The sequence below is a fragment of the Phalacrocorax aristotelis genome, chromosome 4 (genome assembly GCF_949628215.1).
Source record: "Phalacrocorax aristotelis chromosome 4, bGulAri2.1, whole genome shotgun sequence".
NCBI classification, from domain to species: domain Eukaryota; kingdom Metazoa; phylum Chordata; class Aves; order Suliformes; family Phalacrocoracidae; genus Phalacrocorax; species Phalacrocorax aristotelis.
The window spans coordinates 53,007,325-53,024,467 of record NC_134279.1 but is presented as its reverse complement, the minus strand read 5'-3'; the positions used below and the strand labels follow the sequence as shown (position 1 = coordinate 53,024,467).

At 41.3% G+C, this 17,143-nt stretch overlaps 1 protein-coding gene across 5 annotated transcripts in view; it reads left to right on the top strand.

Annotated features, from left to right (window-relative positions):
• CRACD (capping protein inhibiting regulator of actin dynamics) overlaps positions 1–17,096 on the top strand; it is a 147,588-nt gene extending 130,492 nt beyond the window's left edge. For all 5 annotated transcript variants that reach the window (XM_075091426.1, XM_075091423.1, XM_075091424.1 and 2 more), the window contains 6 exons: positions 1,022–1,090; positions 2,378–2,560; positions 4,249–7,345; positions 9,951–10,141; positions 11,228–11,396; positions 14,196–17,096. In XM_075091426.1, the coding sequence (XP_074947527.1) occupies positions 1,022–1,090; positions 2,378–2,560; positions 4,249–7,345; positions 9,951–10,141; positions 11,228–11,396; positions 14,196–14,356 (3,870 nt within the window). In that variant the 3' untranslated portion in view covers positions 14,357–17,096. The remainder of the gene's footprint in view (positions 1–1,021; positions 1,091–2,377; positions 2,561–4,248; positions 7,346–9,950; positions 10,142–11,227; positions 11,397–14,195) is intronic.
• The last annotated feature ends 47 nt before the right edge of the window (positions 17,097–17,143 follow it).

Below are 17,143 nucleotides of genomic sequence, written 5' to 3'. Positions count from 1 at the left end.
AGATTGCAGACACCAACAAACCAATACATGTGTAGGGTCAGCCAGAGCACTCAGTGCTTTCCTTTTCTTTTACTGGGCACTACTCATTACCTGCTTTATCAGAGATTTCTGATGCACAGCAGCTTGCCTGGTTTCTGCTCCTGTCTCTGCTGTTGACCTTCTAACTCCTCTGTGCGTTTACCCGCATAGGTCCTGGGGGGACAAGGTGGCTTCTGTCAGGAGTTGGTGGCCAGGACCACATAGTGCTGCTCTACTTCAAACAGGTTTCCTGTGTTGCTTTGTGTCCTTTGATTTTCCCAGCTGAGTAACTTGGATTGATGGCAAGAGTTCTGTGTTTCATTTAACCTCTCTTTGTAAAGCTAATTTTTTTACGCTTTATACAGTTGTGTGCACCTGGTGTAATTGGATCCCAACAGTCATTAGGTTATGAAGTAATACTGTCATATAATGATTACAAACAATGTTTCTGGGTGTGATGAATGCTGCTTCAACCCCTGCACCTTAAAAATCCCCTCCTGTGAGATGGCTTGGAGTGGGACGGTAGCTAAGGAGTCCTAGTGACTGATAGGCTCTGATTGCTCTGGGGGAGCCGGTGTGCTTTGTAAGGAGTCGTCAAGAATCTGGAGTTGAAACTCTTTGCAGCAGAGGTAACTGGTGGATCAGGTTCCTATTTTTTTCCTTAGGTGTAGGCCAGGAGAAAATTAAGAGCTGATTGAAATCCTACAAAGCCGTGCTCTTTCTTTTGGTTTGGAACCTGGTTGTCTTGCTAAGGAAGCGTGAGTGTTTTGCCTTTTGTAGTGTCTTGTAGCAGCAACTGCTTCTGTGTAACAGCAGTGATTCAAGGAGCAGCAAAGAAACTCAAAGCATTTAGGAACAAGAATTGTTTATCCATCAATGCTGCAGTGACAGCAAACAGGGTAAAAAATCCTACTCTAACATGCATGATTTCACAAGTCCTTTGAACCATATTTATTAAATCCTTTGCGTTTTAATATCTAGCTGTGGTAATCTTGTTTTCTAGCCCACTGACACCCCAGAACTGTTGAGAACAATGACTTTGCCTGGAACAGGATATGAGGTGGAAGAAAAGGTAACAGAACTTTTACACTTGGTTTGCACCACGTTAACTTCAAATTTTAGTTATTAGAAGCCTGACAGCCAGTTTTTGCTTTAATACACATTTCAGTGTTCCATGATCATCCAAGATTTTGTGACTGTTGTGCAGTTTGGGGGCTAGGAAATAAGCAATAACTACGATTGAGAAAGCTGTAAGAGTTGATTGCAGGAAACGGCAGAACTCGGTCTCTGCCAGTCTTGCAGCATTCCTGCGTTTGATGTATTAATCATAGAGCCATAATTTTCATAAGTATTTCTATTACTTTGTTATGCCTACATGTAATTCAATAAGTGTATGCAAAGTGTTCCATCAGCTTGTAAGTAATTGGTTTCCTAATTAGCATATGTTTAACCTCGGAAGATTACAGAGCTGTCTTGAAAACAATGTATGTGATTTTCTTTCCTTACAGAAGATGTTTTCTCCCTTCTTTTTTTTTCTGTCTTCTTTTTCCATTTGGATTGTGCCAAATACCAGTCTCAGGATGACAGCTCAGTGACTTATGGCAGAGACTGATTACTGGCTCACTCTTACATGTCTAGACATACAGTGCCACTGTATTTACTCATGAGAGAAGCCTCACTAAACCACTTTGTATTTGCACTTTCTGAACCCAAACATTTGAAGGGCAAGAGGAAAAGGCACCAATCAGAGCCAGTATTGTCTCATTTTATTTTTTACTGTTCTTTGGTGCTAGCTTGGACAACTCCACATGACTGGAGGGAAGGTTTTCTGCAGGCACTGTGCCAGTCTGAGATCCAATATCGTAGTCATCTCCCATGCAGATAGTACAGCTCTGTTCTATTATAATGCTTAGATAAGTCAATCTGACTTGCTCTTGCCTGAAGTGTATAATCTAAATTATTTAAAGCTGTGGATATTTTTCCATAGTAAGCAAACTTTAAAATGTCCCTGTGTTTGATGTTGCTTAAAACTCTGCCTCTGCCCATCCCATTCCCAACAACTTCTGAGTGGAGCTAAACTGTGAAAAAACTTCAGTTAGAATGGTCTAAGTAATTTTTAAGTGAAAAGTATAAAAACATGTAGTACTGGAAATAGGAAAATATTACAGCTATATCTTTCATGTCCAAAGTTCATGATCTGTAAAATGGAAAAACAGGGTTTGAAACCTTTTCTGCTAATAACTCCTTTAGTTCAAAACTGCAAAGGCTTTTTTTTTTTTTTTTTTGCGTGTGCATGATTTATTTATTTAAATAGACCAAATAGCTTAATAATAGCTTCTTGTGTTTTTGATACAAACAGGTCACTCCAATCAAATCATCTCGGCCAAAAAGACAATTTTCCTGTTCTGGCACAATTGAAACAATCAATTTGGATGCAGTTCCCCAGGCTGTTGCTCGTCTAGACAACAGTGCGGCTAAACACAAACTGTCAGTGAAGCCAAAAAAGCAGAGGATGTCAAGGAACCACAAAAGACTAACAAAGGTACTGAATCACTGGTCAAATAGCGAGAGGAGAGCGGTTGCTTTTGAAGCTGGGTACAAAATAACCGTAACTGAGTGAACCAGGAGTAGCTAGAGACAGAAGGCTGTCTTAAGATGTTCTGAACACTGTTAGAGATAGCTATTGAAAGCTTCTTTGACAAATCTTGTGTCTTCAGGCCAAAACAAAATCCATGCTTCTTTCATTTTGTCTTGAAATCAAGATAGAGATCTAAAAGTGAAAACCTATCTGGAGAAAAAACGCAAAGCAGTTTTAATATGGCCAGTTGCGATCAATACTACTTACACGTGAGGTACTTCCACTGGGATTTTACACTAGGAGAGGTTCCTGATTCTACTTTTTCTAGTAAGAAATGTAGGTCATAAAGGTCTGAAGGATATCTGCCATTGTTGAAGCTGCTCTGGTATAGGCAATCAGATGACAGTGCAAAATTTGGTTGGGAAAAAAGCCAGATTCGCTAAAATTGGCATGGGTTCTGTCAGTGACAATATCATTGTCTTATAAGAAAGAATAAGACTTAAGTTACGTAGCTCTTGCTACAGTTAGAGTGAATTATCAAATCCTCACTTTGTACACTTCCTGCATGGCTATTTTGTTTTTTATCCCGACATCTCATCAATGCTTGTTATTGGGACAAGACTATTCAACTAATACAGGGTTCAGGAGAGACCACAGTCCTTTCTTCTGCACCATTGTACTTGCATTTATCACTCCTGCAATGAAGAAATTAAATTTAAACCTCTTGCTTATACAGAATGTTTAACTGGAGCCAAATGACGGCTCAATGAACGACAGTTAGGACTATAGCTGAGATGTTTTCCTCGAGGAAGGTGCTGTGAAGCACTCTTCAGGTGCAGCTCATCTTCAGACCATGTTGCTACAGAGACAAGGAGTAAGCTACGAAGATCTGTGTTCAGTTTATTGCTGGTATTGCACCCACACGCCAGGGCTGTGGGGCAGGCATGGAGAGCCAGCAGCAGCAGATAGTACCTGCCTCGGTACAGTCCAGTACGTTATTGCTGGGGAGCTCTAGGTTCTCTGTCCATACATGGTCCCACGGTTCCTGCAACAGAACTGGCGTCTCAGCACAGCTAATGGAGGAAGAAATCCTGGCGCAGGATTTGTGAAAACAACCAAACTGTGTTTCCCTGAGCAGTGTTTTTTCCTGGCTAACATTGCAGAGCTCTTTTCTGCAGGCAACAGCCTCTCTCTCTGCAAGTAACATCTAGATTTGCTATGAAAGAACTGGCAAAACAATGCCCTTAAGCAGTTGTTAATTATTTCAGGCTTAAAGGGTGAAGTTCTAAGTAGTAGAATAGGCATATGAGACTTGTGGTATATTCCTCAGGCTTCTGTAAATTTCAAATGGCAGGTCTCAATCTGGATTAGCTCATGTACACTAAATGGTGATTCAATATTTAGCACTGTACTTTTATTACTGTTGGGATATTTTCTTACTTTTAATGGCTAACATCCGAATAGGTGAGAGGCATGGGATATATGATGATGTGATCCATAAATTGGGGTGGGTGTGTTGGCTCTGGATCTAGATAATTAAAAAAAAAAAAAAAAAGGTTGTTTTGCATTTGCAACTGATTGTTTGTTCAGTGTAAAGAATAACAAGCCAATAGGCAATATTTAGTAACTTCAAACTTGTCTCCCAATTTTAGGGGTCACAAAGTTTAACAATAACAGAATTTGAGCCAGAGGACCTAGAAACTCAGCTGTATGGGGATGGATACCCAGGTTATAATGGACACATCATAGCAGACAAGCTAATCCAGAACAGAGATGAGAAGAAACAGCTTCAGCTGGCAGAGGAGAAAAGAATTGAAGACCACTGGGGGGTCTTTGAGGCTGAAAGGATAAGGCAGATTGTAGAAATGGAAGAACAAAGAGAAATGGAAGAACAAAGGTGCCAAGAACTTGAGCAGATGCAAAAAGAACAGGAGAGAAGGCGTTGTGAAGAAGAGAGGAGGCAGTATCTCCTTGAAGGAGAGACATCTTTGAAAATAGAAGAGCAAACATGCCATAAAGAGGAGAGAAGACTGCTGGAGGCTGAAAAGAGGCAAGAGCTGGAGAAGCAGAGGCAGAAGGAGCTGGAGGAGCAACAGGGACGAGAGCTGGAGGAGCAGAAGCGCCAGGAACAGGAGGAGCAACAGAGACGAAAGCTGGAGGAGCAAAAGCTCCAGGAACAGGAGGAGCAACAGAGACGAAAGCTGGAGGAGCAAACGCTCCAGGAACAGGAGGAGCAACAGAGACGAGAGCTGGAAGAGCAGGAGCAACAGAGACGAAAGCTGGAAGAGCAGAAGCTCCAGGAACGGGAGGAGCAACAGAGACAAGACCTGGAAGAGCAGAAGTATCAGGAACGGGAGGAGCAACAGAGACAAGAGCTGGAGGAGCAGAAGCATCAGGAATGGGAAGAGCAGAGGTGCAAGAATCTGCAAGAGAAACAGAGATGGGAGCTGGAGGAGCAGAAGAGGAGGCTAGAGCTGGAAGAATTAAGGCAACATGATATCAAAAAACAGTGTCAAGAGGAAGAAGAAAGAAATTGGCTGGAGGAACAAGAAGAACTCAAGGAACAAAATAAGGAAGAAAAACAGGGACGAGAGCTAGAAGACAAAGAGCTTCAAGAAGCTGAAATAAAACTGAAGCAGGAGAAAGAAGATGGGAGCCTCAAACAACAGAAGAAACAGGAGGAACAAAGGCAGCATTTGAAGGAGAAAGAAGAAAAGACAGAGAGGGAACAACCCCAGCAAGTAATGGATAAGAAAAAGAAACGGGAAGAGCAGAGAAAACACAAGCTCACAAAACAAATGCACATGGAAAGTGCAGAGGGTGTGCAACAAGATGAACTGAAGCAGCAAAAGGAACAAAATGAACAAGAATGGAACAAGCTGGAAGAGCATAAGATAGACACAGAAGGAAAAAGTCATCAGCAAAACCAACAAGAAAAATCCTTGGAACAGCAACAGGACAAGGATCAGTTTTGTTCTGGAGGGACTGACAGTCATCCAGTAGAGGAGAAGCTCCAAGAAGGATCAAGATCCCCAAAACTCAAACAGCCAGAAAAAAGGACTAAAACAGCAGAAGAAGTCCTAGCCCAGAAACTGAAGAGAGAAGTTGAGGCTCAGGAACAAAAGCGAATAGGGGAAGAACTTAGGTGGCAAGAAGTAGATGAAAGACAAATGGCATCCAGACCCTTCACATTTCAAGTGTCTTCTGGAGATAAACAGATCATATTTCAGAAAGTAAATCTGAGCCCAGTCCTGCCCATGAAAGCAGCAGGACTCTCTTCTCCATCCATCAAAGACTGCAGGATGCACGCCTCCAGCAAGGGCTCTCATACACTCCCATCATCTGTGTGCGTACCCCATACAGCTATTTTGGTTACTGGAGCACAGCTGTGTGGCACAGCGGTTAACTTGAACCAGATAAAGGACACAGCTTGTAAATCACTACTTGGCTTAACAGAAGAGAGAAAAAATGTGGATATTCCTTCACCAGAGAAGGCCCAGAAAAAAACCCAGGATCCCAAACCCAGCAGCAGTAAAATGAAATATGCACAAGAGACATTGAACAACCAGGCCGTACTAGCTGAGTGGGCTTCTATCCGTTCCAGGATCCTAAAGAATGCAGAAAACAGCAAATATAACGAGAAAGACCGAGTAAGTGTCTGCAGACACAGTGACGACTGGACACCCCGAGGACGGGGTGCTCCCCATGGTAACTTGAGGAAAACCCTCTCTGCAAATGCAAAGTTCTCGATAACACCAGCATGGCAGAAATTTTCAGAAGCTTCAAAAAACAGTTCAGATGCTGAGAATGTAAGTGCGGCAAAAGGCAATGAAACAGTGGCCATAGGAAGAACCACTGGCTCATCTGCTGATTTGAAGGAGGATGTGGCTTCTACTTTTAAGGATAACTTAGCTGAAAAGGCTAAGGAGAAAATGGAAACCCATAGTGAAATGCCAGACAACACAGAAGGCTGTAAATTTGCAAAAGATCTTCCATCTTTCCTTGTTCCGAGTTTTCCTCATTCTCCAGGTAAAGAATTACCCCATGCAGAACTTCCTGGTGCTCTGGAAAATCAGCAGAATAACAGCACAAAAAAAGCAGATAAACCAGCACCAAATGGCGAAGAAAATGTTTCTCCTTTTGGGATAAAGTTACGAAGGACAAACTACTCTTTACGTTTCCATTATGATCAACAGGCAGAGCAAAGGAAAAAGAAAAGGTACAGTGCAGGGGATAGTTTTGATGGTGTGCCTGACCCACTAGTTACAGCAGAAGGTGAGAAAGAATCCTCTGGTTTTGCTCCACAAGAGAGTACATCCCCTGGCATGGGGAGAGCGAACGTCCCTGGTATTTTAAAAGACTCAAAAGACTCTTCGATTACTGTGATGGAGACTTCGCTACCAGCCACCAGCCAGAGTACCTCACCGCCTCCTGAGAAACCAACATGCAAGTCACCAGTTCCACAGAAACCTGCTTTAGCTCCAAAGCCCACCAGCCAGACACCACCATCGTCTCCTCTCTCTAAAATGAACAGATCAAACCTATCTGACACGCTAGGGCAAAGGTTGGTTAAAGCTGAATCAGATGGTGGCTGGAGAAAAGAAGACAGAGCAAATGCAGTGCACCCCACACCATCCAGTGACTACAAACATGAAGAGGAAGAAGTCAGAGAAAAGAAGTCATTTTTCCCATCTATAAGTATTCCATGGAGGGAAAAAAATGACAAAAAGCCTGAGCCATTGAAGAAAGGTATGTGTTTGTCAAAGGTCATTTAGCTATTGTCTGCATTTCCAAAGTGAGATATTGGAGGTACAGAGGAAGACATTTGGTCTTAAGCTAGAATTTTTACCTGACATGTTATTTGTGGCGTACCACTGCTTTGCTCAGGCTTGTCTGAATGAATGGGACTTCCCATCCCCACAATTTAATTCAGAAACACACAAACTCAGCATGACCAGTGTAGGCCTGTTTAAGAAAGTTAATTTCAAGGAGGTAACGGAAGTGTGTGTGTGTGTTTTCCTTGGTAGCGATCATAGAATCATAGAATCATTAAGGTTGGAAAAGACCCTTAAGGTCATCAAGTCCAACCACTAACATATCACTGCCAAGTCCACCACTAAACCATATCCTCGAGTACCACGTCTACCCTTCTTTTAAATACCTCCAGGGATGGAGACTCCACCACCTCCCTGGGCAGCCTCTTCCAATGCCTGACAAGCCTTTCAGTGAAGAAGTTTTTCCTAATGTCCAAACTAAACTTCCCCTGGCGCAGCTTGAGGCCATTTCCTCACATCCTAGCACTTGTTACCAGGGAGAAAAGACCGACCCCCGCCTCGCTACAACCTCCTTTCAGGTAGTTGTAGAGAGTGATAAGGTCTCCCCTCAGCCTCCTCTTCTCCAGGCTAAACAACCCCAGCTCCCTCAGCTGCTCCTCATAAGACTTGTGCTCTAGACCCTTCACCAACTTCGTTGCCCTTGTAGCGAGGAGCCCAAAACTGAACACAGTACTCAAAGTGCAGCCTCACCAGTGCTGAGCACAGGGGGACGGTCGCTGCCCTGCTCCTGCTGGCCACACTGTTCCTGATACAAGCCAGGATGCCATTGGCCTTCTTGCTCGCCTGGGCACACTGCCGGCTCACGTTCAGCTGGCTGTCAGCCAACACCCCCTGGTCCTTTTCCTCCAGGCAGCTCTCCAGCCACTCCTCCCCAAGCCTGTAGCGTTGTGTGGGGTTGTTGTGACCCAAGTGCAGGACCCGGCACTTGGCCTTGTTAAATCTCATACCGTTGGCTCCAGCCCAATGATCCAGCCTGTCCAGGTCCCTCTGTAGGGCCTTCCTGCCCTCCAGCAGATCAACACTTTTACCCAGCTTGGTGTCACCTGCAAACTTACTGAGGGGGCACTCAATCCCCTCAACCAGATCATCAGTGAAGATATTGAACAGGACCAGCCCCAACACTGAGCCCTGGGGGACACCACTCATGACTGGCCGCCAACCGGATTTGACTCCATTCACCACCACTCTCTGGGCTCGGCCTTCCAGCCTGTTTTTAACCCAGCGCAGAGTGCACTTGTCCAAGCCGTGAGCAGCCAGTTACCTAGTTAGTGAGAGGATGGACTCGCTGTTCCATGTGTAATGATGTCATCAGCACAGAAGGAGTAATTTGTATAATTTACATTATATTGTTTCTAGTTTTTAGTGGAATATTATCTAGCTTAAATAATATTAAGATCCAAGACCCCTTAGAGTGCCAGTTCTCTAACCCCATATAGCTGGCCCCAGGAGCCTGCATTTCAGAGGCACTCTTCAGTAGTACAAACAATTACAGTAGCCATAGTGGCTCTTCAGAGGAGGGCTGAAAGCCCTTGTGTCCTGAAAATTACCCTTTCAGCATAAAGACACTCAAAAGAGCAAAGCAGGAAGTCAGCATTTAATTGGGAAACCCCATTTTTTTCCATTCTTGAATTTTGCAAGCATCAAAGTACTTCTAAAATTGTATCTCAGAGAAGCTGCTCCTTATTTTTTACAGTTTTTTAACTTTTTTTCCTTTCACTTCCATTTTTAAATGAGGATTTATGGCAACTAGTTAGAGGTACAGCTGCCGGCCTGGGAGAGCAGGGCCCGGAGCAGCTGAGGGTTTCTGTGCTCACTGAGCTCTGCAGGAGCCCCTTTGCGCCCCAGTGCTGCTCCCTGCCCCTCACTGCTCTATACTGCGCACTAGCCCCAGTTTCATGACAGGTACAGAAAGTCAAATGTTCAAGCGACAATTAAAAAAAAGAAAAAAAAACCAAAACATTTTTTAGGAGGGGCTGCATTTTTAGGAGTACATAATTTCATTTTCCTTTATCTGGCTGAAGTTTGGACTTCTTCACTTAAATATGGCAGGAAAACCAGGGAACTGCAGTATGTACTGGCTGGATCCCTTTCATCAGAGGTGTAAACAATCAATGCATGTTTATCATTGTCACTTAAATATGTAGGCTATACACACATATATATAAAAATGTACATATTTATAGGCTAGATATTAGGCTAGATATATTGGGCTTTTTTTTAACATTTAGGCTATTACATATTTGGCTATATATATTAGGCTATATTAGGCAATAGCTCTAAGAGCCTGGGGTAGGCTTTTTCACAAAAGAGGGTAAGGTTGGACAACTGCATGAGTGTGTTGAATCAGGTCTTATTTTTGGCACATAAAAACTCTTTGAGGCATTGACATACAGTCCACCAAGGTCTGTGACCGGCATGGCATTCACTGGGCTTGGCTCCAGAGTTTTCACAAGGTAGAGGAGTTGTGCTAGTGACGAGATGTGCATTACTTAACCAATTCTTTTAATGTTTTCTTTCAGAAAAACCAGTCCTCCAGAGCAGGCACTCTTTAGATGGCTCTAAGTTGATGGAAAAAGTTGAAACATCACAACCGCTGTGGATTACATTAGCACTGCAAAAGCAAAAGGGATTTCGTGAGCAGCAAGCTACGAGGGAAGAAAGGAGACAAGCCAGAGAGGCGAAGCAAGCAGAGAAGCTGGCTAAAGAAAATGTAAACAATCTTTAGAAACCTGCCCATTAGATACACTGATACCATAATTATAACTGTTGGCTAGTTTTATTATGTGAAAGGGATTTTTTTTTTTAATGTTTGGTTTATAAGAGTTCATGAAAGCTAAAATGACGGTGAGTAAAAAGTAGTCTGAAAGTCTGGAGGAGTCCCCTTCTGCAAAACTGAGACCTCCAGGAGGAAATACTGTGGAATAGCGTGACCGTTTCAGTGTAAACTCTGATGCCTTAATACCAGGTGGTAGTTACTGACAATCATAAGCACGACCACTGTGCAGGCGATGGAACAGAAGAATAGTATGCAACATGCTTCTTTCAAAGCTTGAGTAAATAAGATGTTAAGCCTTAATTTAATGCTTGGGGAATAACAGCTGAAATACTTGTTTATAGGTGAATATTAGCAAGTTTGAATTCATTTTTATCATAACATGTACTATTTGGATAATATGTAGATGAATGAAAGAAATGAACTCTCACATGAAACAGCCAAATGCCTAAAGCAGGCACCGAATTCAAGCATCATGTCTTTCCTGTTCTCTAAATAGCTATTTACTCTCTGTGGTTTTCTATTAGTAAGAAAAACACTTCTACTTACAGTACGGAAGTGAGGCTACACGAGCAGCGATGTCCTATATAGACGCCACAGATGGTAAAAAGGGAGATTATGTAGATAAGTATATTCTGATGTTTGTTATGAGACCCAAATTTCTGATGGACACGTGCATAATTACAGCCATTACAGCGGGAGAAAACAGCAGTGGGTGTGAGGTTGCCCACAGGCGCACACCGTGTGTCAGTACTGTATTTAACAGGTAGGGCTGGCTCAGACTGTTCAATATTTTGACTGAAATGACAACATGACAAATTTAACTTTGTGGGTTTGGGCTTTTTTTTACAGTGTTTAATAACCGTTAGATTTAGAAGTATCAGAGTTTTTTGAGTCTTTGCCAAAAAGGAAGGTTAAGGAAAGGACAGGTGATGAACGAGAGCATGAAGTGTGACATGTCTTACTCATAGCCACTACATCGCAGACTGTTTCTCATTTAGCAGTTTTCCTTCTCTTTTCTAGGCTGCGGTAAGTAACCAGTCAGATAATAAAAGCAGCAGCAGCAGCAAAACAAGCACACTGCAGAAATCTACAACTCAGGAAGGGGAGAAGACGATTGAGACTGCTGTGTCAAGACTAGAAAGAAGGGAGCAGCTAAAAAAGTCGAACACCCTTCCAACTTCTGTGACAGGTACAGTGAGAGATTTACTCTAGGAATAATGCACTTCAGAAATGGTACTGCATGTTTTTGAGAAAGTGAATGAACATTTTTTTTCCTCTCATATATCCCCTAGAATTACAAATGCATTTGCTTTCAGCATGGAACACCACAACTTGTCCCAGTTTCATGTGCTGGCCATTACACTGGAAGTATGTAATTTTAACAGGTATTTTTTTACCAGGTTCCCCAGGTTATCAAGGCGCACCACTGCATTTCCTAGTTGAAGTTAAAAAAATTAGGCTACCTCCCCAACTCATATCCAGCAGTATTTTTGGAACATGACTAATGCACATTAGAGGGATTTGATTTACTGTAAATTGCAATTGCGGTAATGGTTCCCCTCCAGGTTGGGGGTTAGCACGGAGGGGGGATGATAAACCTAACTTCTATGAAGTGTATTTGAGTAGGAAATGAAGCATATCATATTCCTGCACCTCCCAGTTTGCCAAGAAGAAATACTCACCCCAGAATATTTGGAATGAGTAACCTCGTTTCATTCAAAAATGCAAAAACTAACCAATTCAGTTGAAGGTAGTGTCACTTTGAATTTAGGACTTCTCCCTCCCAGTCAAGTATTCGGTATGGAAGGTTGGAACCAGAACCTACTCCTTTATGTCACTTCTTTTAACCTGAAACAATTATATATTCAAAAGGCTCCCCCAAAGGGCATAATATTTGGAGTGGTGTGATTGTTGAAACAGAGACTTGCTGAATATTTCCCTAGCCAGCATCAGTCCTAGGCAAAAGTTTTTGTAGAAGAGTACAGATAGGTGTCAAAGAATCCTTTGTAAAAGTAGCACAGTAAATAGCGTGGGCTTTTTTGAAAGTAAAGATTCAGCTGATATGTGGATTGTCAGCACCGCTCCAAGCCAAGAATTACAGAATGCAACTGTTGAAAGCAATGAGGTAATTAATTTATCTGATCTGTAATAGCAAAGACTAAACCAGTGCTACTCCTGCGTTACAGACTGGTCCAAGCTAACAACCTCCTGCATGCCTGTCCTCCATTGGTTCAGCAGCTGCATACCGGTGCAGCTATCCCTAAGAACTTCCCTTGCAACATCTTGGGTTGGACTAGATGATCTTTAAAGGTCCCTTCCAACCCAAAGCATTCCAAGATCTCACACAGATTGCCCCAAACTTCCATGCTCCCCGTTAACCTGCTGCCAGTGTCCAAACTGGTTTTGGAGGGGAGCAGCTGGAGCAGCTTTGCAGTGCTCCTACACCAGGGCCCTAGTGCAGCCCTACCCTGAAAGGTTCAGTAGTGTGATTTTATGCTGTACGTGGTCAATTCTAGCAAAAATCAGACTCTAGCACAATAGATGATGGCAAATTAGATCAGAAAAGGGCCTTGGTGGGTCTGCCTGCACTAGAATGAGTTTCAGGAGGAAATTCAGGAGGAATTACCAATTTTGCATCACCTAACATGAAAGCACAGACCTGTGCGGGCCCTAAAGGAAATGGTGACTGGATTTCCATGTGATTACTGGCTTCTTTATTATGGATGATGACACTGCTTTGGGTTCCCCACAATGACGAGAGCATTTAAGGCAGAAGACCAGGCTCTAGAACATGTTTAAAATGAAAGTGCCGAGTCCTCCTCTAAGGACATTTAAAAAACTTAAGAAGTTGGTATATTTCAGACTTGTACTTGAGTTTTGTACAACAGGAACTGGTAAGAGGGTGTAACCTTTAAAATGGCATAAATTAACATAACCTTTTAAATAATTAGCTTTTCAAAGCATCTGTCTACAGCGATAGCTGCTACTACTGTTCATTTACTTATAGCTAAAAATACCTGATTAAAGATGTATTAAAAAGAAACAATTTTTGCCATCCATGCAATTTTAAAGCTTTTTAAAACATTCAAAATCTGAAAATGAAATGCAACTAGAAGTAACTTAGACTGAGTATGAACGTTTAACAAAAAAAAGCTTTTTGGCTCATAAAAACTAAAACACGTAAAGGGGAATTAGTCAGCAGTTATTCTGTAACTAAGACTTCTGGAGTTACTCCACAGGCTTCAGACAGGACTAGTTTCTATCCAGGCTGCCTTCAAGGGCATTCACTGTCTCAGAATTAAACAATCTTCCCACCTGACTTCTACGGTTCTGCTCTGTAAAGTTGCTTGTTAGAAATCAGTTGCTTTTTCAACACATTTTTGTGCTGAGGCAGCTGTTTGTGTTAAATACACTGTTTTAAAGAAAATGTGACAAACAGCTATTGGAGAAACTGGTTCATTTCTTCTTCAGCGTAGTCTCATGGGAGTGGTTAACTGAGGCAGAAAGCTACAGAACTACTTTCTTCTCTGTGCTTATTTAAGAACTCTGATCTGAAGAGGCAAACTAAATCCTACTAAATACAGCTGGGTTATACGCATTCAGCAGCTGCACTGCCAGAGAGAAAAAAAAATCCAGCTTTATTCCCCATTGTTTGCTACATTGCAGGTGTAATTAAAATAGTTTATGTAAAGACGACAACTGGCAAATTGGAAATGTTTTATCTGGATCTCACAGAGACTGAAAATTTTGTTCCTGTTTTTGTGAGTTACATTACTTGAAGTCACCTCTGAAAAAGGAAACTCGGCTCCTCCTAACTTATATGTAAACACAGTAAAAAGATTTAACTAAAACGGTTGGAAATAAATATGAAGTGTTGTATCAGAACATCTTCACAGAAAGGAAGCGACATCTCTAGAATCCTGCAACCAAGTTCAGGGTTCAACTAATGTTTTTTTTTCTCTTCCCCTCCCCACACCGTCACAACCAGTGGAAATTTCAGATTCTGTCCCATCAACCCCACTGGCAAAGGAGGTGGCCAAGAGATTCTCTACGCCCGATGCTAACCCTGTGTCATCGGAACCCGCCTGGCTTGCGTTAGCCAAGAGGAAAGCAAAAGCCTGGAGTGACTGTCCGCAGATCATAAAGTAAACTGTAAAACTACATCTCCATATTGCTGACTATTGCTTTCTTTTTATTTATTCAGCTTTTTACATGACAAAACTGAAAATGCATGTACTGAAGGACTGAAAACTGAACTGATTACCATTTTGCTCTAGCTCACTGTAAAGTCTACTCAAATCATATACTCCATTGCTTCGACAAATAGCTAAATGAGGTCTTGGCAAAAATTTCAGAGCCAGACTCTCCCAAAAATTTAAGAATGCTCAGATACTGGATGTAAATTTTAGTGAGCATCATAAAAAGGACCAGAACTTTAGTTCAGAAGCTCCTCAAGTTCTGTGAGTATTCGGTTCTGGGATTTTAGATCTCTACACTTAAGTGGATATCTCAGAAATTATTTTTCAACATTCCATTGTTGAAAATGAAGGCAAGATGCATGTTCCCTTGTCTTATTCCTAAATTTTTTTAAGTGTTAAACTGTATGAACTGCCAGTTCTACCTGTTATTTGAAAGCTTCTTCCCCAATGAAGTCTTTCGGGAGAGATCTTTCCACCTGCAAATGATAAGTAGAAAGACTGTACCATCCAAATGCTGAGGTAATTTCTTTCATCATAGGATTAACACACTATGTCTATGTTCCCTCGCTCCAAGGAAGAAAACAGTTCATCTTGCTTAACAAAAAAAGTTGTTTAAACAGAAGTCAGAAAGTCTTCAGAAAGAAGCCAGGGAGTCAGTGTTTCTTCAAGTCATTCAAGTGCATCACTCTTTGGGCTTGGCCATATTCAAGATGCTTGGAGACAGTGATTGCAGATTACAACTTTAAAATCAGTCAACTGGGCCTAAAATAAGCAAAACTATTTCTGTGCTCATGTAGCTGTAGAATTAGTCTCAGTAAGTTCCCACAGAAATAAGACTTGCAGAACTGAAGTTAACTGAGAACTGAAAGCTAAGTCAGTGAGAGTCTCAAGAGTTTTAACTCTGCACTCTTCATGACTTTACTCCACGTGCAACTTCAGGTAGTTCAGATTACTTCCTGTACTTTGACCAGTGCAGCCAGAACACTTCAGAAAGAAGTTTACTCACCCCATCTCAGGTATCTGCTGTGGCAATTGAACACTTTATTACTTCTTGTAACTGAAACAGAAATGTTCACCCCCTCCCTCTTACAAGAAGGATAAAGTCCATAACGTAATAAAATTTTTACTGTCCTCAACACCCCACAGAAATAGCTAGGTCTACATTTTAAAAAGTCACCCTAGTAAATAAACCTGTAACACACTCAAGCTTGTCTTACAAGGAAGTCTTTAACAAATCTGAATGTCTCCTCCTTATAACCATAAGGCTGAAAGGAACCTTTAAGCCTACACCATCATAAAGGGAGACACTTTCATGAGAAGACACTGCATCATTATAGAACGATACCACATATGGTTCATGGAAGTATATTAGCCAAACTGCTGTATGCAGCATGAGTAGCAGCACTTTAAATTATGCAGAAAACAGAATGAAACCTGCCATATCCTCCCGTTGCAAGAATCAAAAAGGGCCTGTCAGTAAAAGCCATTATTTGAATACACCATTTCCCACCAAACAGAAAACAGCGGTTCTGTATCATGGTTACAGTAGCACAAACACAATGGACATGTTAGATTGAATAAATGTGCAGCAGCAAGATGGGTTTCTTGGGTCTCTTAAGCCATCAGTTTTGTATTTAAATCCAGAATCTCTAAAGTAACTTTTTACCCTTAATATAAGTATTTAAAATGGTTTCTACAGAGATGGGGCAATGATGCTCTCAAATGCTTGGGGGGTGGGGTGGGGAAACAACAAACCAAAAACCAAAAACACCCACTTAACAAACACCTTCAAAGACAAATCTCTGTGAGCTTATCTGAAGAATTGGGCCCATAATTATTTTTGCTCTGCTAGCACCATGAATTAGTGCTTCTTAAGTTAAATTTGCACTTTTTCTGAGTTTATAAGCCTGCAGTATGTATTTGTAATTACAAGAACTAAACTGCCTGAAATCCAGCTTTATGATTATTTCCTGGGAGAAGGAGCCAGGCAGAAATACAGAGAAGGTGAAGTAAATCGGGATTAAAGAATTAAAGATAGTGGTATTCTGAAAAGCATAGCAAAATTAGGTGCTATTGTGCATGACATAAGGATGCAATTTTCCAATACAGTACATTTATAGCACATAGAATAGAGCTTTCATTAAGGATTGTCTTAACCTAAAGCTTCAAAGCAGAGGTTTTTTTTCAACCATAAAGGTATCTAGTGTAATAATGGAAACTGTATTATGTACAGTACTTGGTGGAAACATTTCTAAAGTGTACATGTTCAACAGTGACATTTCATGTTAAATTAACAAAAATTTGCACTAAATACCAATGAAGTGTGACTTTGCTTTAGCTTTGTTGCAACCATTTCTGATAGTGTTGGAAATGTGTAAAAATAGAACCAAAACATTACCACCCAGTTTAAATCAGCAAAAATGTTTTGAGAACCGAACAAACCACTATGTAGTATATTGTCTCAATTTTTTGTAACTTATACACACAAAATACCATTTCTTCTGACAAGGTTATATACGATTAACCTCTATGTTCATATAGTAATGTATAAAAGCTGTAAGATGTATAATTGTGGGGTATTTGTTGTGTACTTTTTTAATTTTTCAAATGTTTTAAAGTGCAATTGTTTATTATACTAATGTCATTTTAATTCTTATTAAACTATAACCCAGTCAAAATTATCTAACCAATGATGTATGTATTCTGTGTCTCCTTTTGCTAACCATGTAGTTCAGGT